This window comes from Passer montanus, unplaced genomic scaffold (assembly GCF_014805655.1).
Source record: "Passer montanus isolate IOZ18808 unplaced genomic scaffold, ASM1480565v1 scaffold11, whole genome shotgun sequence".
NCBI classification, from domain to species: domain Eukaryota; kingdom Metazoa; phylum Chordata; class Aves; order Passeriformes; family Passeridae; genus Passer; species Passer montanus.
The window spans coordinates 6,725,015-6,746,425 of record NW_024357613.1 but is presented as its reverse complement, the minus strand read 5'-3'; the positions used below and the strand labels follow the sequence as shown (position 1 = coordinate 6,746,425).

Sequence of the window (21,411 nt, the reverse complement as noted above, 5' to 3'; positions counted from 1 at the left end):
TGTAGATGAATATATGCAGGATAGAGGAAGAACCACTACCAAGCCACACCCACTAATCTCAAATGAAAAGCCCAAGTCCTGAAAAAATAGCTTGTGCCTTCACAGGAACACAGTTCCTCTGCAGCTAATGGAGGCAATCCATAAAATGCATAGAACACCAGAATAAATAAATTCAAATAGCTGTTTTTAAAGTGTCTCATCCTGTAGGTAAACATCAGCCCAAGGGACCCACGTTCTCTAGATACAAACCAATAGGTCAGAATCTGACTCTCTGGACCTCCAAAAAAAAAAAAGGCTTATAATAATTCTATTTATATAAGTACATACTATTAAATTAAGCTAATCTCAGACCTATATATTCTGTGGGTTACTATAGGCATTTGATGCAAGTTTGGACTAATTTAAAGATATATGCACTTACGACATTGTACACCTATATACATATATAAAGAAAATCATATCATGAATAGATGGATAATAGTACACAGATTTATGGACAAAGGTACATTTTTAGTCTTAAATCAAAACTATGTGTATATGGATAAATGTCTTCATAGGTTATTGAAACCAACCCACTGGAAGCAAGTTACGTATTACACATTTGTTTCTTACCCTCTCCTCTATTATAGGAAGTGAAAGATCAATGAAAGGTTCTTTTACTGTTGAAATCTTGAAGAAAAAGAGAAAATGCACTTAAACATGAAGAACAATATATGGGTTTAGTACATAGCTCCCTTTATTCAATCAATTTATTATCAAAAACTATACAACACTTACAAGATGTATGAAACTACAATGAAGAACTTCCCACTAACTTTTTTAAAAATGTATTAAGTTAGCTCTAATTTTCTTTCTAACACCACACAAACTTCAGCATGTAGAGGTAAAAGGCAAGGCCATCAATCTGGGCATGAACTGACTTGAAGCAGTGTGGTGCTCACTTTCTCTGAGCTCCAGATGGATTTTTCAAGTGGGCCCCTGTGGTACCCTTTTGTAGAAAGCTACCTTTTAGAGTTTCCTGATTCTGGACACTTCTGCACAGGTGTCTGAGCTGTTATGCAGCAAAGACTGGTTAATGACAGTTAAGTGACAGGTTCTAACCTCATGCTCTCAGTTAAGGTTAAGTCAGTCTTATTGGTTACAGTCAAAAGCTTTGTTAGATTTTTTGACACCATACACTAATTGGGAAAATAAATCCAATTACAGGGGAAAAGGGACTTGAAATAAACTAACCTCTTTTTTTTTCTACTGAGGTTTCATTTTGCCATGTATAAGCTGGAAACATCTTCCAAAGCATACCTAAAGACAATCTCTTTCAGCACTTTCCATCTGCCTTTATCACTAAGTTCCTTAGGCTCTCTCCCTTGCTGTTCTCGAATTCCTTCCAAAACTGACTTATCTTACCTCTGAAAAGACTGTGAAAAACAAAACCTTAAAAAAGGAAGTAAAAATCATGTTGTATATTTAAGTCACAGCCATGCCATCAATTACTGTCACCATGTCCCTTCTCTTGTATTTGTGACCCCATCTTCCACCTGTGACATTTGGTATGGACTGCAAGCTTAAATTACCTGTTGTGCGAGGGACTCAGGAATGTTTAGGTTCCAGTAAAGCAATAAATGAGATCAAAAGCAGGCAGCTCTGGTGACTGCCTGCCTGCCTGGTGAGCGATGTTCAAACAGGGGCTCCTCTAAAGTGTTGGTTTGCATGAACAAACTTGTATCAAAAATATCTTGCCAGGGCAGGCAAAGGAAAATGAATACTAAACTCTTCCTCAAAGGGCTACAGCTAGCAAATTCCCAATTTGTGTGCAGGCAGAATATAAGAAGCCAGCAAAAATAGATGAGACATGCAAAATACATACAACCTCTATTTTTTATATGGTCAAAGTTCTTCATTGGTACTAGCAGCACATTGAAGAGTAATCTGCACATCACACACAGGGAAGTTTACCTGGCACTGCAGGACTGTGCTTAATTTTTCAGATTGATTAATTTACTTAATCTCTATAATATGAAATAGAATGTTTTAAGCCAAACACAAATGTAACATTCAATTTAAAAAGTCATGCAATTAAGATTTTTCTCTGTCAAACTTAAAAGAAAATTATAAGGACCATGGAAAGCATTTATGATGGAATGTCAGTAATATTAATTATGAAAGGAATAAACTGTTCATTAGGGTTATTATGTTAATTATAAAAAATACTTCAAAGAAAAAGAAGTAATTTTAGCATTTTCCCACTCATTCTAATTCAAAGTAAGTCATTTCCAATTTTCAGGTGTATCCCAGAAGAGCAGGCAGGAGGATTTATATTTTAAAATAGGTCTTTCAAAAATATAAAATAACACTAGCGTGTAACACATATGATTATAGAATTTGGAACCTCCAGCCTTAAGTCAGATGTAAAATCAAGCCCAGTACTTGGATCCTCTTTGAATTCAAAGGATCCCTCTTCTTCGGTTTAGAAGGATAATGCTTTAAAGAAGGAATAAATAATTTCAAACAAGAAACTTTCAATAAAGTCTTGTTTTTGCAAACAAACAAACAAGTATAAAATTGGCAACACAATTTTATACTTTCAAGACAATGTAATCAAACCAGTATGTGATCTATTCCACATCAAACCAAATTCCAGAATACCTACATTTTCACATTCCTCACACATGACAGTGCTAGTCAATTCACCAACAAAGATCCTATCTATGAAGTTCATCTTCACACCCTCTCTTCCATATGCTGAAAAAACATTGCCTTTTTTAAATGTGAAAAATAACACATCCAATGCCACACTATAAGTACAACAAAATTCTTTTCAAGATATATTATGAAAGCACAATTTTAAACATATTCAAAATGTTGTGAACACAATAGAGTAACTAATACATCATATACTGTTATCTCAACATTTACAAATATTTTAGTGAAAGGTTCCCTTTTATCCTTCCTTCCCCATCTTCTGTAACAGAGTAATAATATTGTATCTCCTAAGAAGAAGCTTTTTAAATCTGTTTTCTTTTGAATAAATAATATTGCATTGCCTTGATATAGACACTGGGGTAATCAGACATATTCTCACCCTTTTAAAATGGCTTTTCCAACTATAAAGCTCTAAAATGTAACAAAATAATTTTCTAGCACATCTTTATGCCTTAATTTTGCAGACTTGGGAAGGATGACTTACAAAAGGTCTCATTCATTAGGACTTTAATTAAAACAAAATCCCCCAAATTAGAACTACTGAATAAACGAACTCATGAAAAAAAATCACAAAACCCTCTTCTTTTTTAAAAAAAATCTTCTTTAGAAACAGCTGACTATCTTGACTTTGTAATTGTATTTAGAGTGCTCACAGTACCGGTCAACTGACAGAAATCAGTTTCATTTATGGAAAGCAGCCTCTCTGAGTATGAAGTAATTATGAGTACGTAACAAATACAGAGCAGGCTATTTTAGAAAACAAAACTAAATTCTACCTATTATTAAGAGATGGATTAACCCTGGGGAGGCTTTCTCCTGGATACATAGATGCAAGTCTTAGCACACACTAAGCTCTCTATGCTTTAGGTACGCACTAGGCGGCACTAGAGTAACACAGAATAAACTCTGGCCGTTACAGCACTTCAGATCTCCTGTTCTTCCCAATAGCCACTTCAGAAGAAAATGGTATTTGAAGACTAGTGCAGTTATAGAAGTTTTCAATAAAGAGTTGCATACCTTTGACTTTCCTTCTAGTTTCTTCATCTGCTGTCTTAGTAGTTGGGTTATTGAATGCTTTTAAAATACCAGTTTGTATACGCTAGAAGTAAAAATAAAACCAAGTATTTTAAGTGTAAATATTCTAAAACTAGTCATATATGATTCGACTTTATTTTGTCTGATTTCCATAAAATAAACGTCATTTAATATTGTAAAACTATTGTTGCTATTCACTAACAATGTCAAAACTACATTAGCTAAACTTGAGTAGATAATCACCCAAAAATTTCCTTCCCTTAAAAGGGAACCATCACAGGGCACTTCACAGGTTACCAAGAAACGATGAGATTTTCAGTGAACAAACGCTATCTATTTTTCCCACTGTGAATGGACTTACACTGATTGACTAGGATACAAAATACCTGGAAGGCAGCTAAGAGCCTTTCACTAGCCAAACTTCAGTGACTGCATTCGGGCAGTATTTTTATCACTTCTGTTTATTTTCTAACACTGCCAATTCCAGAGGTGTGTTAGAAAATCTTAGAAGACAAAGAAAACTTATTACGAATTCATGTAAATGTTACCAATATTTACTAAAAAAAAAAATCACCCTAAAAACTACAGTTTTGAAATAAGGATCAGAAAGAAGCAAATTCATTAATGAGTTGTAGCTCTCCAGACAGGGGGTGCTTGTCCCTGTTATTTCTCAACTGCCTGGAAGTGAAGAGGCATTGTATTCCTGGCAGCAGAGCTGGTAGAAAAGCCCAACCTCTGACATGCTGCAGAGAGGGAAATAGGAGGATGAATCGAGTCCCCTGACTCTAGCTACCATGCATGACCTATGCTTTCCTTTTTCCTGGCAAATGTCCTGTCTCTCTGATCCACAGACTCTAGTAACACATACTAGAGAGTCTCCCTTGCTGGTGTGCAAATGACATTTAGAACTAAATACTGAAGTCACACTTAGAGCAAAGTACCATTCCAAGAGACAAATACCAAACCTTCTAAAAGCAACTCAAACCCTCTGTCCTAACAGGAAAAGATTAATAGATGGCTCTAGTTTCCAGGCAGCAAAGCACACTTCCAAGCCACATATCACTGTAGCGTGAGGATGACAGACAGTGTCAGAGGTTTGGTTTCCAGTTCAGGCACCCATCAGACCAAGTCATACTCCGACCTTATGAGTATGTGACCTGGCTTGTGAATTAACTCCCGCTGCCCCGAGCTCAGCTTTGTTCATCTTGAAGCCAACAATATACTAAAAGGATTAATCAATAGGTAATTCATGAAGTTGAGCACCATAAATGGGTTTAGGGCCATAAGCAACCCTTTTGTTGGGATTAGTGCGTTGAACCATTTATTTAGGTCAAAGAAAGACATAGTCTTTGAATGGGCAGGGTGCTGTGGACAATGGCAGCAGACATTAATCAATTAGCAGCAGGGTTCAGCCACTTCAGGCCCTGGTGTGAAACCATCTCCAGCCCACATTGCTGGAGACGGCAGACGCTATGTCATCTTTATTGTTATATGGCCAAGCTTTTAGCTGAAAAGTCCACTTGTGTACCCTTCCTAACTTTTCTCCTCAGGAATATGCAAAAGTTCAGCACTGGTGTCAGATACAAACAGAAAACCACACAGAAGAAGAAAAAGTATAATAGGATTTTTGGTTAGCTCCTATAACTAATGTTATGTATTATATGTATTTCTCATCAAAGCTAAGGGTTTAAAAACAACTAATCCTAACAGGGATAGGGAAGCAGGGATGGCTGGGCTGCTGCCTGTGCCCAGCTGGTTGTCTGCCATCTACAGACCTGAAACATGGGATAATTAAAAAAAGAAAAACAGAGAGGGAGGGGGAGAGAGCTTTTACTAGTACTGTCGGTGGCAGAGCACCCCGAGGTGATAAAGATGTGTTTGCAGTCATGCACCATTAGGGCAGCAGTGGGATGTAATTGCAGGGCAGGGTGGCACCCATGTCTCTCTGCCTGTTGATGGAGTGGCAGAAATACTACCCAAAAATCACTGTAAATTCTTACCATCTTCCATCACTCTTCTGAGGTAGGTATTGTAGCTGTCACTGCTCTCTAATAATAAATTATTTAAAAGGCAAATGCTAATGCAGGTTATTGCAATGATGGCACATGCACTAGTGAAGCTGACAGGAGACTGACTTGAGGGGAAAGCACAAGCACCTCCTGGACAAGCAGCTTAGTTGTTGTAATAATCCTGCTTTCTGTGATTCCTCCTTTGTCAAGAAAACATCATTTTCACTTTTTATTATATGGAAATCAAAAACTAAAATAATAAAGTTTCCCTCTGCTACAAAAATGTAAGAACTGTTTTCCAACTGAAGTCAGCTGCTTCTGTTGTGTGCTGTGTTCAAGACATCATTTTCTAAGCGTGAGTGTCAAGGTTTGACTGTTTCTTCTTGCAGTTCAGTTCTGTTTATAATCAAGAATGCTGACAAGACCAATAAATATTCGTATTCTGGTAGGATGGGGATTTGTTCAGCTCTACTGTAGTGCCAGGAACCAGGCTCAGACACAGATTTACATCTTATCTATGAGATAATTCACCTCAGGATCACATTCATTGGGTTACTAAATGAAAAGGAAGAGGAAGTACTCTGGTCAGTACAAGATTTAAGGCCTTCCTTTAGAGGAGGCCTAGAAAAGGCTATTTACCACAAAGTATCATCTGAAAAGAAGGGTCCAAGACTATGTCAGACAGAGTAAATCTGATATGGTTAAAATAGCAACCAAACACTCTCTTTCTTGCATGAACAATACAGGAAGCACAAATAATGAAGGAAAAGAAACAAAAAAACCCTCACAGGGACGTTTTCAATATAACAAACTGCTTCTATACTTCACATACTTGGATGTAGATTTTAAGCAATCACAAGCAGAACTTTATTTATAAAGCAAAGAGTTCTTCACACTTTCAAGAGACACAAGAAACTGCAAGGTTTTCCCCCTCCCCCCACAATTTTCAGTGAAAAATTTTTGTTAAAAATATGGGTGGGCCCATAGCTTTAAAAATTCACTTTGTCAGCTAACGCCGAGGTTCTACCTTTACTTTCTTGGTGTCTCAGATGTCCTTTTTTCCCTCCTTTTCCTTTTTTCAAGGCAAACTACTTGTATTCCTAAAGTTGTCACGTTCTACTTATAATATTCCTCCTACTAACTGAAACTTTGATTCTAATCAACTATTTTAACAAATCAATATAGACATAATTAAGTATCTTTTAAAAAATACATTTTCCTCAAGACAATGAAAATAGACACTCCTGCTTCATGAAGTACATCTTTAAAACTTTGGGAACATGAAGAACATTGAAGCAATGACTAGTAGTTCACTTTTAGAAGACACACAAAGACATTACTTTTGTCTCCTCGATCCTGATTGCATCCAACAGATAGTGCAGAAGCTCCTGGCTGTCCTGCTGCTGGAACCCCTTAAATCGAGGAGCCCTATGAAAGAAACAGTAAAGAATTTTAGATTATCTTGGGAGATTCTTAACAAGACAACATCAACATCAGACACTTTGCTGGGGTACAAATAGGTACAATTCCTGCAGAACCTCATGGGGCTTGAGGAAGCTCCTGGTGCAGCAGGCAATTTCACCAACAAGGCTGCACTTTAACCTGGGTTGCAGTTTGGCTCTGTGGAATATGACTTGACTAAAATACAGATTTGGCAGTAGAGTCTCATCCATGGTAGCAGCCCTTTCCTGACAGACTACACCAGTACTTCTGCACCACCAGATATTCCTAATGTCATGGAAGAGAAAGACAAAAAGATTTTCTAAGTGCTTAACCTCCTTTGTTATCTCACCCTTTTCTCAACTGAGGAGAAATCTCAAATGTGCGTAAACAATCCTTTTAGACCACCAGCAGCATCCACATCACCCTCAGAAGCCAGAAGAGGAAAAACATCTATTTCTGACTACGCTGCCATTTATACTGCTGATCTTCTAGGCAACTGCACGGGGGTAATGTTGCACGACTTCTGAGACAGCAACTCAGTAGCACCAATCACTGCTATTCAAGAACTGTTGAATTCTTTTTTACTATGCACAGCATCTAAATATCACACTTTTCAGGCACAGATTACATAGAAATTAGAAAAAATAAACTTATGAGTACATGGATATATCCTTAAGGTGATCCTTAAGATTAGATCCTTCTCCTTACCACAGCCAGAAGGCTCCTCCTAATAGTTTGAATCTTCAGGATCTTGCAATCCCAAATGAATGAATAGTATTCACTATTAACACATCTCTGTTCACATTAAGTGTAACTGACTGGCCAAACTATACCTGTCTTTCCAGGCAGGTTACCTTTTAGATCTTTAATTACAGTCTTGAACTACTTAATCTAAAATGAGATTCCACAGAATCACAAGGGGTTGGAAGAGACCATTGGAGGTCACCTAACCCAACCTCCCTGCACAAGCAGGGTCCCCTAGAGCAAGTTACTCAGGATTGACACAGGCAGATTTCTGAATTTCCAGTAATGACACCAAATGGCAGCTGTGACTCTTGCTGCAGACTGAGGTGAGCACACACAGGTGTAACCACATGCACCCCTTCCAAAACCTAGCACAGGGAACAACTGGATTAGCACAGCTCAAACAGGAATTTCATCAAACTGGCAGAACAGCCAGAAAAACCAACCACTCACTCAGCTCCTCGATTTTATTAAGCACTCATTGAACCAGTTTTCACTCTGAGCTGTGGATGGCATGCTATGGCTAGCCAGTACACAGAAGCATAAATACACATTGGTATTTCCCCTGGCACAATGATCTCACTTGCCCAGCAGAGCTCTTCAGCTGCTCAGGGTTCTTGAGGGTTACTGAGGCTTCCATCCCACTCATACACTAAAGCTGCTCAGATTTGCTGCTCAGATTTGCCTTAGAAGTTTGTGCAAGCCAGTACACAGAAGCATAAATACACATTGGTATTTCCCCTGGCACAATGATCTCACTTGCCCAGCAGAGCTCTTCAGCTGCTCAGGGTTCTTGAGGGTTACTGAGGCTTCCATCCCATTCATACACTAAAGCTGCTCAGATTTGCCTTAGAAATTTGTGCTCATGGACAGGAGAAATTACAGGTGATCAGAAAACACCCCAGATGTGCAATGTGCCCACAACAGTAAAATGTAAAGCTGGGCAAGGTGTCAAGATGCCAACCCAGGGTGCAGCAGACATGGGCTACAGGCAGGACAGTGACACAGGGGTCTCAGCTTTGAACTGCTCCCTGCAGGCACTTGGGGCTGTAACTGGAGAAGGACTGAAGGTGACAACTCAGATGTCTAAGGTCAATGCCTAAAATTAAGCGGAGCAAATCGGGACCTGCGTATGCAAAACAACATGTTCACATTTATAAATAAGATACTTTCACATTTGTGCTTCATGTCTAGTTTTTGAAACAAAGTTGACAATATCCCTAGTTAAAAAATATTTTAATAATGCTACTGTACTGTGAGGCTTCCTATAAAATCTGGAATCAGTAGAGAGGGTGACTTTATCAAGCCTTCTTTTGAAAGTGAATTTTTTTCACAAGCAAGTCAACCTCAAAAATTAACTTCAAATTTAAAAAACTGATATAATCTTTAAAATTAAATATTTTGTTTAATATTCCTAAAATGTCACCTTTTCGTCTATTAAAATCACACGGTTTATTTCTAATAAATTTGATTATAAATTGCAAATACTTTCTGAAAAGCACTGAACCTTTATTTTTATTCCAATTAAACACTCAATATACATTAAAAAATAAATAACATATGTAGTTGCATGCACAGTTTCACTTTTCAATTCACCAAAACAGTTTTCTCTCACTGAATGTCCAGGAATCTGAAAAAACCCAGATGCCAAAATCAGTCCAATTCTGAGAATCTGGTTAGTTAGCCACAGTATTATCATTAATTTATGATAAATTTGTTGTTTTCCTGAGGCAGTGAGAATCAATGAGTATATACAGCCATCTCCTCCAATACAGGCACGTTAATAGCTCCAGTATAGCAAGAAAACCCTTCACATATATCCAGTAGCAGCTCTGGATCCTGCTACTAACAGGATTTTTATTATTTTTTGGCAACAAAAGCAGGACCTCTACGAGACTATAATAAAAGGGAAGAAAATTAATTATTACTTGACAAAAGAGCGAGCAAAAATTCCATCACGGTTACAGGAGGGGTTTTCTTTTCATTGCAGAGACACCTCACAGAACTAAATCTTCAATGCAAATCAGGAAAAAGCCCCACACATACTTTTTGTTACTGCAGTGTAACCTCCCACTGATGAATATACAAAAATCATTCCAGGAGCAAATTAATTTACTAATTTGTATTTCAAAGTAAAATAATTTACCTGCATGTTCCACACAGTTTTATTAGCTTAAATTAGAGAGGAGGAAATTAACCCAGCCATGTAAGTTTTTTATTTTGGTTTGATTTGAGGTTTTTTTTCATTTTATTAGAACACAGTGCATTTACAAGTACAAGATTATTTAGGCTTCTCAGGGCCTGCACTAAATTTATATGCCTGATTTTAATGGAAACAAGGATGATGGGAATCTAACAGCTACCACTTTAAAGGTGAATTGGCAGGGAAAGTGACTTGTAAAGATTCCCTGTAAGGCTGGGTCATTTACTTGGACTGACAAATTATGTCATTATTAACACTGCTTAAAATGTATTTAATTTGTCATTCTTGTACAAAGCATGCTATGTAATGTTGCATATAATTCTAAATATCTCATGTTTTGTGTAAAAATATTTGAAATTAGTGCATTTGTTTTGGGGTGGGGGGAGGAACCACAAGAGGAAACTGGAAAATAATAATAAAAAGAAAGGAGGGAATTTTACATCTCACAATGCATTTACTGGAACTTCCGACATGTATAAAGCAGTATGAGAGAAGAAAAAGGAATGAATCCATGCTGATACACAGAAATCTGACAACTAAAAGATGTGTGCTCTCGTCTCCTTGAAAATATGCTTCAAGCAATATCCTTGGCAAAAGTGGGGGACTTGGAGATGGTTGGTTGAGTTGGCCGCTCACAGATGTGCTGACATATGGAAGCCAGTGCCAATGCGATACAACCTGTTGTACAGTGTCAGCAGGATAATGACAGAACAGGTTGAACTCCTGCTAATGGCCAGAAGTGGTGAAGGACAACTGTGACATCTTATCTACTAGCCTCTCCTTGCTCATGTGGAGACCAGTTATAATTGCTTGACTGTCACTTAAAGAAATACTTTTCACGATGATCTACTTCCTAGAAGACTGTAATAACAAAAACTACATAGTGACATCGTATTTTAAAGAAAAAAAACTAATAGTTTTAATTCCTATATTATATTCATTGGAGGGAAGTTAAGCTGTGCTTTAAAAGCAGAACTGGGATACAATTAAAGTCCTTCAATCATACTGCACAGAGCTGACATACTTTTACTGTCTATAATAAAAATCTTCTCCTAAGTCATCTTTTCAAGAATTACTATTGTGCAGAAGACAGCCTAATACCTTGGAAAATTTTAGAAACAACAATAAGCACTTGGAAGCAGAAAACAAAAGATACTATTTGATTTTTTTCCATAAGGCAACATGCACAGGAATCCTGTAATGCAGTACATACACTAGGGAGTTCTGCTCAGCGGGAGGTGCTTGGGAGGAGCCCAGCCAAACATGGGCTCGCCTCCTCATGTAAGTAACAGATAACACCAGGCACAACTGTGTTGGACAGACAGCACTTGGCTCTCCTTTGGATGTACTGACCAATTCATTTCATCATTTTTGTCTCATCTTCCCCCAAAAGAGAAAATGAGATACCTCTACTTTCTTGCAACGCACCAGATCCATTCTTTCTTCCTTTAAGTTCTGCTAAGATTTCCAGCAGCACTCTACTCTGACAACATGTTCTATAGGTTAGCCCTATAAAATGCTAAAAAAACTGCCTTTTTTTTCCCCCTGGCTCTAAATCTGCTGCCTTTCAGTTTCAGAGACACCTCCTTGAACTCTTATGAGGGCAATTAAAGAAGCACAGCTAATTTATCATTCGTTGCCTTCTCTTGTTGTTATGTCTTCTTTTCATGTTCTCTCCTGCCTGAACTCACAATATTCAAGTCCCTGTTGGCATAAAGGCTTCCTATTTTTGTTACCCCTCCCTAAATTCTGGTTAACCCTAACAGAGAATACACTGCCAATGTACCTAATAAAATTACTGGTTTTCTTCTTCATTTTGCCTATAAACTCTGCTTACACAGCTCACCAATACCACACACTGAAAATACTTGTGTTCTCCAAAATGCTACACAGGTCTTCTTGCTAAACAGAAGTGAACATATAGCTCAGGAACACGTACAGGTGACTGCTGCCAACACACACTCTTACATGCAATTTGTCTACTTTGCACTCACAAACTTGTTCCTAAAATTATGAAAACACTGACAAAGTTTACTGAGAATGCAGTTTCTTGATGTCTTCTATCTCTTGACTGCCACTGCCCAGAGAAGCTGTAATCTCCACTGTCAGAGCTCCTCAACATGACACAGCACCACCAGCAAGGCACAAGGAGCCATGACAAGGACACAAAATAATCCATAACTACTGTCAAGGAAACAAACTGTGTGTTCTGCTGCTATTATACTTACAGGGTAAAAGTCAAATGGGAAAAATAAACAAGCAAAAAAATATCTTCTAAGATTATTTTTCAATATCTTCTTAGATACAGCAGTATTATTTAAAAAGAAAAGGCTCAAAAAGACTCCTTAATGAGAAAAATTGTTTCCTTTAACTCTTATATCTTGTATAACATTAAGTTTTCCTTAGCATTTCCTCTCAGAAGTGATAAATATGGAATTGTTTAGGTTTTCCCTCTGAAACTACTGTTCTGTTAATATCAACAGTCCTAACTACACATGACCTTCATTCTGCCAGTGCCACCTCTGTCCCCAGTTCCACTTTCTGCACATGAGAAGGATGAATAATGGTCTTTGGAGAACAAAGACCTATGTAGATTTCATGAACACCAATAAAATCTTTGTTAGGGAAGTATTTTTTCCCACATGGTAATGTAGCAATAAAATACCACTATTAATAATTATTTAATGGAGGTTTGAAGCAGCTAAATTCTGTACCTCCTTTCTGGACTTACCACTTACATGCTTCAACATTTACTTGCTACACAACACTAAGCTTTCTTCCACCAATAAAATTACTCAATCATAACAAATAAAGGAAATAAATTTATGTCCTCTTAATACATCAGTGTTGCGTTAGTCACAAAGTCTCCAGATAAGTCAGAAGTCTGCAGTCCTGATATTCAGCATAGTGGAAAACCAACAGAAGGGCCCTGTAGCTATGCTCACAATCTGTCCTTGCAAAACATCTGACAGCTGCAACACTAACAAAATTAACAGTGGATGAATTAGTACCAGACACTGAGCAGTTGCTACAGAAAGAAGTGGATGAGTCTTTCTTCTTCCCTTCTTCAACCTGGCTACTCCACCATTTGATAAAATTAACACATGGTATCATTTTTTTCTTTTATTATTTAATAAAAAAAAAAAAACACCACAAATGTCCTTTCATACACAAGATTATGAACTTCACACTGTAATCTCCTCAGACTCTTAAAAGAACCAGTTTGCAGTTCTCTTACTGCTTTTGAGCAGTGAACATGTATCCACTTGTGGGTTTTGGGATCCCATTCAGGTGCAAGCCAGAGCTGCAGCTGAACAAGGCTGTGTCTGCACCCTTTTCTATCCTACACTATCTGTACAACCTCCTTCATAAATGCTTTGCTGAAGAAAAGTATGGTGACATACTGTATACTTGCACTGAGACAGCAAGATCTGTGATGGGGAAAGAATTAATTTAAAAAAAAAAAAGAGGTTGCAACTGGAGTCAGCAAACCTTTATGTAATATAATATAAACCCAAAACATTACTATTACAATAGCAATGCCCTTCCCCATGTCCTTCTCCCCAGTAGCTGTGTCAGTGTAGTTCTTCCTTTTACATATTCATCCTGTCATCTCTTCAGGAAACTTGTTGTGGTCTTCAAAACATGTTTTACATATTTTTTTCCCTTCAATCCTTAGTACTAATTGGGAAAAAACTACTAGTGTTATTTAATAATTTTCCTTTTATTTCTCAGCCAAATTTAATTCTTACACTCACATTTTTTGAGACAGTCTTGAAACACAAGGAGGAGTGAGAAAACAACATCGTTTTCTTCCCTATATATTATTCTTCCAGGTAAATAACGCTAAACAAAGAACACTGCTGCTTGACTCAAAAATGCTGTAAGGTAACTTTACACACATTTCCTTTTACAGCTCAAAAGAATCAAAAGGAAGACAAGTACAATAGAAAAAAATATAATATTAAATTTCTGAAGCTGAATTTTGAGGATAAAGAAAAGGCAATGACTTGCTTCTTTACAGAATTAAATTGTCCCTGCTTTATTCTAAAAGCTTTTGTTTCTTTCTACCATATTTTAAATCCATTCCTACTCAGTAAGGTTGTCCTGGAACTCCACGGTAGGAGGCTACAACTTTCCTCCTAACTCTCATGCTGCAGAATGCTTAAAAGTTCCATGCAGCAATACTGTAGCAAATAAATTACCACACAACATTATTGTTTTTTAAATATGAGACTCATATATACCATCCTCCAGTTACTATGCTTTTACAGATTCTGTTACTAGTAAGTCAACATTTAAATATCTGTATCTACTTTTAAGTAGGTCTTCAACAGGTGTTTTTAAAAGCAAGATTGTTTGCATCATAATTGAAAGTACCTACAAAGCACCACTGTAAACATTTTCCACACCAAGAAACAGGAGTTTCTTTAGGGCTTGTAAGCTCTTTGCAATCTGGAGCCATATGCCATTTCAGTACTGCTTCAAGTCCTTACTTGTTAGACCCTTTTAACTTTGAATTGATGCCAAGGCTAGACATCATAGCAGAAGTTCCCCATTTAAAACCTTATTCTTCTATACAAAATACCTATGTACACCTTGTAGTGTTAGCACAGCTTTATGCTAACAAACAACAAAACCTGGAAGGTAGTCCTATTTTCTTCAGTTTTATCATGCCCTCTTCTGCCCCCTCACACTCAGTTTGGAGCCTGCCGAGTGCCCATGGTTATGAACTGGACCACATGTTACACAGAGAGCAGGTACAACCCCAGTGTGCAACAAGGAGTCCTTCCAACTTTAAAACATGCAGGAGCTGTTTTCTGGACTGCCTGGTAAAAATTTAACAGTTTCTTTAGAAAGGACAACAAACATTGCACACTTAGAAACACATCACTAGAAACTAAAATTAAAAACGTAAGTGAAAGATGAGCTTGAGGACACAATACATACTTTTGACAAAGCTGGCTGAACAGCACTTTGGGAGACAGAGGACCTTTTCCAGCCTCCCTCATGCTGTGAAGAAACAAGAACATTGCTGAAGTCAAAGGTCCCGGGCTGGACAGGTTTACCACCAAAGGATCCTTCAAAAACAAAGGTAAATTACACATCAGATTTCAAAAGTAATGACACAAGACTTCTTTCAAGTCACTTGATACTGATAAAGAGCAATGTAACTTTCAGTCTTAAGAGTGTTTCAGGGTGTTTTTTTTTTAAACATTGATGTCAATCATTTGATTGAAATAATTTAAGAAGAGGTTTATTATTTCAGGAGTAATAATTGCAAAACCAAACAATTCTTGGTGGTAACCAATAGCTTTGGAAACAGGCATGTCCATGAGCTGGTCTGGTTCTCACCAAAAGAGGCAACCTTTCCATTACCTGCTTTACTCCTACCCCCACATGTACTGAAATTCATCTGGAGAGACAACCCAGGTGACCACCTCCATGGGCCAGCGTCAGATTGTGCTCAGTGGCCCTGTGCTACCCAGCCCAAGGAATGGGGCATCCGGCTTCTCTGATCTGTGAGCCACACACTGCAATTCCCACACATCTGGCAGCCATAGAAACACATGTTCCTCCACAAACCAGGTGCAGTGGTTCACAGCAAGAGCTGACGGCAGACCCCACACGTGCCCTGTGGCACTGGGAGACAGGCACAAGGCACATCCTGCACAGCCCCTCTTGGTATGATGTTCAGCCCAGCCAGCAGCTTCTGGGTCTGGAAGGATCAAGCCAATCAAGCCAATTTTAAAGCAAGAAACAGGCATGTCCATGAGCTGGTCTGGTTCTCACCAAAAGAGGCAACCTTTCCATTACCTGCTTTACTCCTACCCCCACATGTACTGAAATTCATCTGGAGAGACAACCCAGGTGACCACCTCCATGGGCCAGCGTCAGATTGTGCTCAGTGGCCCTGTGCTACCCAGCCCAAGGAATGGGGCATCCGGCTTCTCTGATCTGTGAGCCACACACTGCAATTCCCACACATCTGGCAGCCATAGAAACACATGTTCCTCCACAAACCAGGTGCAGTGGTTCACAGCAAGAGCTGACGGCAGACCCCACACGTGCCCTGTGGCACTGGGAGACAGGCACAAGGCACATCCTGCACAGCCCCTCTTGGTATGACGTTCAGCCCAGCCAGCAGGTTCTGGGTCTGGAAGGATCAAGCCAAAATCAAGCCAATATTGAAGCAGAATTTTAAAGTCCTGCACAGCTTATACACCATGTGTCACAATGACCACAGACCACCAGCTCTCCCTAACACGCTCCAAGGTTCCTATGTGCCCCCAGTGCTCCCTACTAGCTGGCCTGACTCTCAGAAAAACAGATGACAAGTGCCAGATAAACACTTGGAGAGGGCACCTCATCCAGAAAGCAGATCCACACAAAATGTAAGCAATATGGATACTCACAAATATAAAATATTTGCTTTATATGCACTATCAAAAGGTGGGAAAAGGCCCCTTACCAAGCAAGAAGCTGCAGGTTTCTACATTGCTATTAATTAGACTACTGCAGCCCTCTTATTCAATGCCAAATTCTGCATTGGCATACAAAGACCAGGAAACACATTCTTTGCTCCAAAGACCTTACTTACATTGTAAGCATTGTCATGAAAAGAAAAATAAGTCTTTCAACCTTATGGCTGTGCCAGTTACACATCAAGCATAAGCAAACATCCCACTGGCTTGCTAAGCCTTTGGGCAAAAACAAGCTCCAGACCTATCTTGTGGCTCAGGATAACTTTGTGAAACATGTTGCTGCTCTGAACTGCCACTGGAGGAAATAAAGACAGCAATACAGTGAATTTCACACTGTTCTTGCCTGGAGAAGCTATGAACATCACCTACAGGAACACAGTGAAATCATCATCATTTCAGAGATATCTGAAACAGAATACCACTCCTCTACCCTCACTGCCACCAGAAAGCTCACAGCAAACAGCAGGAAGAAAGAGGAAAAAACTAAGAAAAAATCCTCTGTAAACTGTTTGCTTCAGCTAGCAGAGGGAAAGGGGCATTATCTTTATTGCCAACAACATATAATGAAACCCCAAGTCTCCAAGACATGACCAGAACAGCAGAATATTCTTTGGATAATAGCCACAGGAGACACTTTCCCATATGCCTGCAATGAGCTTGAGGACAAATTTGTGCCTCACTGAAATTTTGCTTCTCTCATTTTAATCCCCTGACCTGTGAAGCATGTAATAAACTTTACAGACCTTATCAATGAAGGGCAGGGATGGACTGGAATAAAATATTTCACAGATACTTTCTAGAGCAGAACTATTCAGACTATTTCCTGTATCATACATTCATACCAGAGAAATTAAATGGCAAGTAAAAATATGCCAGATGCTCTTTCTTAAGGTAAAGCATTATTTGATATTTCAACATCAAAAAATGTGAAAGCAAGCAATTCTTCCTCCTTCTCCAGGGCTGAGTAATGATTTCTGTAAAAGAAATCAGTTCACAGGTAATGTAAACCCATTGAACAATTAAAATGTGAAAGAAATGGGAGAGTAACAGTGTGTCTTTAATGAAGACATGATCTCCCATCCTCCAGCTTCTTCCCACATTTTCCCAAATTTGTATTTCTCAGGGCACACTTACCAATTGAGAATCTGAAGTGTGACAGATTTTTAACTTTGTTCCTTTCTCCTTTATCTCATACATCAGTTCATTTAGTACGTGAGTCTTTGCCAAGTTCTTAAAGAAAAAAAAAAAACAAAACAAACACCATGAGAAACATGCTGAATGTTAAATTACAGAGTTTATTTAGTTATATATTCTAGATTCAGGGGTAGACCAAACCAGATACACTTCATAATGTATAACTGAAGTTTAGATCTGACCATTAGAAAGAGCACTAAAAAAATCACTGAATTGACTGTTTCTAAAATTGTATTTATTTCTTTTTCTGTAATTTCAAAATAATTCACTAGCAATAACTTTTTTATTTATGTTGAACGAGATTGATTTTTTTTTTATGATGAAGACATTATTATCAGAAACCATTTCCCTCTTTTAAACTCTACAATCCCTCTCATCATGCCCCATGAAGCACAAAGGCTTTGGCACAATGAAAAGTATTATCCTTCTGAATTTAGGAGAGAAACCAACTCAACATATCTCAGCTTTGTTTCTTTATTTTTGGTCAACTCTGACAGCAGATCACTTAGGTTTCTACGATGCCCTAAGTATGGACAGATAATTTGCAGATAACATCTGCTTGATGGGTTTTGCAATCAACATCATAAGTACAAGGGGAGTGTGCCAGTGCAGAACACCTTTGTAGCAGTTTTCTTTCACTTGTGCACTCCTGTCTGCAGACACAGAGTATTTCTGCTCAGCTGACAAGCAACAGGATGGGGCAATATAAAACCCACAAGGGCTACTGGTTTTCTTGAGGATTTTGGATTGTTTGTACACTAAGCATCAACAGATGTGTATTAGTATAGCTCATTCCTCTTATCGTAATCAGAAAAAAAACATAACTGATAACAGTAATTTTATAACTGCATCCATTGTAGGGGTTTAAAATCATCCCAATGAATAGTGCAGACATTTACATTATGCACACAGTGCCACTATTCACATTACCAGTATGGTAGATACCCTGCATTAGTCGTGACTAATAATGTTGAACTCCAAATAAAACCACATGCTACAGTACAACCCACACACATATGCACTGTGTAAAACACTTGGCATTTTCACTTGTTTCGTTACTGTGCAAAACACCAGTGATCCAGGAATTCTTTTTTATTATAACAGGAAACACTCCTTGGATAGCAAAGAGTAGAAAGAATTTGAAAAGGACTTTCAGAAAGCAGAATGAACGACTTGTAATACTCAAAACCTTTTCAGAAGCCCAGAGCTTATATAGATTTAGTATTTCTGAAATCTGTTAAGAGAAAGTGGCATGATCTTTCCATCTTACCTGCATGACAGCATTAAAAAAGCAGGTATTTCCTAAATTATTTATTCCTTTAACTGGAACTGATGCACCATTACCAGAGCTTTTTCCTTTCAGTATTTCACCAGTTTCACTGTTTTCTTCACGAAGACGTATGATTTTTGATGAACCTATAATTAAATTATAGATTAATATGACCACATAACTGCACAGTATAATCAATTAAGTCCTCCTATTATGTTTATTAATTTTAAAATATGTGGAAGATACCTTGATAATACTCTAAGCTGCTGTACACAGTCTTAAAAACATCAAAACCCCAAAAAACTAGACATCAACAGATAAACCCCTGGGGGTAAAAAAAATGCCCTCAGCAACTACATATATCCAACAAAACCTTCCATAATAATCATACTGACCTATAAGACTGTAACTTTCACAATGAGACAAGCAATAAAAAGTAAATGAATTATTTACTAATAGCAATAGGCAGCTGAGATATATGTTCATTATACACATCAGAAACACCACCCAAAGGCTGCTTTTTGGTGCATTTGAAAGGAGGCAGCCCAAAGTTACCACTGAATGCTGCAAGTCTTTATCAACTACAGTGTTCCATTCCAACTGTCTTGTCAACAGCCCAAGTGGACTCATTATCCCTACATTTGCTCCTCAACTCACCTCCCTTTGTCACAGCCTGAGGAATTACTAATGCAATCCACATACATACAATGCTAGTGTTTTAATTTCAAGTAAAAAAAAAATTGATAAAACGATGCTATAACATCCACATAATTTCTTGTTTCCCTTATTATTTAAATAGATGAGGGGCAGCAAAGTTAGACAGTCATTAACTTGTAGCCTAGAGGTAATGGAAAGACTTGAGATAACAATATTTAGCCTTGAATTCTACTAGCAACTTTCATACTGTCATGGTTGCAGGACTAAATGTGAACATTACTGACATCTGCAGTGTCTTAAATATTGATTAACAATGCACGTCAATGTAAACGAGTTATGGACTTAATAGATGCCAAGAACTGTGATGCTACAATCTCTGTCTTGACATATGAATTCATGTATTTGTTCTAATGAGTTTCACATTGAAGTCTCATTAAAGTGTTCTTGAGAAATAACTAACAGACCTATTTACGTTAATGAAATTCTCATGCCAAAAGGTTCTTTTATGTACACTCCTAAATACCTTCTTGCTTAGAAAATGAAAAAAATAATATAATTAAATAAAAAGAAGTCATTAAAATATCTATTGTATCTGGCAACAAGCTTCTGACGCAGTCTGCCTGCACCCTACAGTGCCATTGAGGCACAACTATTCTTCCAAATTGTATCAGAGTTCTTCAAAACAGAGTTAGAGGTGCTTTGCTGTTTAAGAATATTTTTTAATGTTCTTGTTAACAGTGCTTACACAGCTTTAAATTACTCTCCTTTCCACTCAGGTGGAAAATTAAGACAGTACAAGGGCAAAGTAAAAGACGGAATTCTCTTGAAAAAGCAGACAAAGTGATTTTGACTATAATAAACAACAAGCGAGTTGCTCACACCCTTGAACAGTCACTGTTTTATGGGCTACATGAAGCAACACCTTTTAACTGGCATGCTTAGAAGGGGAATGCTACAGTGTCTGCAGCTCATCCACCCTCAGAGCTTCAGAACAACCACAGCATGGGAACGGGAGCTCCAAGTTATCTACAACTCAAAGGCACTGCCCTCTCTCAGAAGTCTAATATTGTAACTGGAGATGTTTTTCCCTCAGAGAAGTGGGCCATCCAAAGTAGTTCTGGGGAAAAGAGATGGTTAAAAAGAGAAAAAAAAAGATGGAAAAAAGAGCCAAAATTGTGGAAATAATTTGTGTATTAGTATACCACAGTTGTTGCATTTATCCATCGGCATTCAAAAACATCTGGGACAGCATCTTAAAGTAAACAATGTTCACAGGGCCATCTGGACAAAACTGCAGGCAAAAATTAAAGCATAAGCATATGGAAAAGCAGATTTTTCTCTTCCCTTTAGCAGTACAGGATGACAAATGTCAAACCTAGATCTGTCCACGCTTCACTGTGCTATGCTTTGCAGCACCACCTGGCTCTCCTTGCACAGCCACCAAATATGGACAGCACTGCCACAGCGGACCATATCTGCAGGGCAAACTCGATAAAAGCATTTCACTTCATGGTTAAATGGCAGCTTCACACAAGTAGCAAGGTTCCATTTGCTGAACCTTACATACAAATTATTTAAGGGAGGGAAAACAAAGCCAAAGCATCCAGCTTTGTGATAAGAGCTAGATGAATATGCAATTAAAAACCCAAGAAATGAGAACCAGACATCCGA

At 38.1% G+C, this 21,411-nt stretch overlaps 1 protein-coding gene across 8 annotated transcripts in view; it reads right to left on the bottom strand.

Annotated features, from left to right (window-relative positions):
• USP45 (ubiquitin specific peptidase 45) overlaps nt 1-21,411 on the bottom strand; it is a 49,845-nt gene that overhangs the window by 8,105 nt on the left and 20,329 nt on the right. For 6 of the 8 annotated variants that reach the window (XM_039725993.1, XM_039725975.1, XM_039725985.1 and 3 more), the window contains 7 exons: nt 19,084-19,229; nt 17,754-17,849; nt 15,085-15,215; nt 7,085-7,172; nt 3,718-3,799; nt 2,648-2,739; nt 613-669 (listed from right to left, as the gene is read on the bottom strand). In XM_039725993.1, the coding sequence (XP_039581927.1) occupies nt 613-669; nt 2,648-2,739; nt 3,718-3,799; nt 7,085-7,172; nt 15,085-15,215; nt 17,754-17,849; nt 19,084-19,229 (692 nt within the window). Of the gene's footprint in view, nt 1-612; nt 670-2,647; nt 2,740-3,717; nt 3,800-7,084; nt 7,173-15,084; nt 15,216-17,753; nt 17,850-19,083; nt 19,230-21,411 lie in introns of those variants that run through there. The other 2 variants (XM_039726028.1, XM_039726020.1) reach the window with 2 other exon arrangements.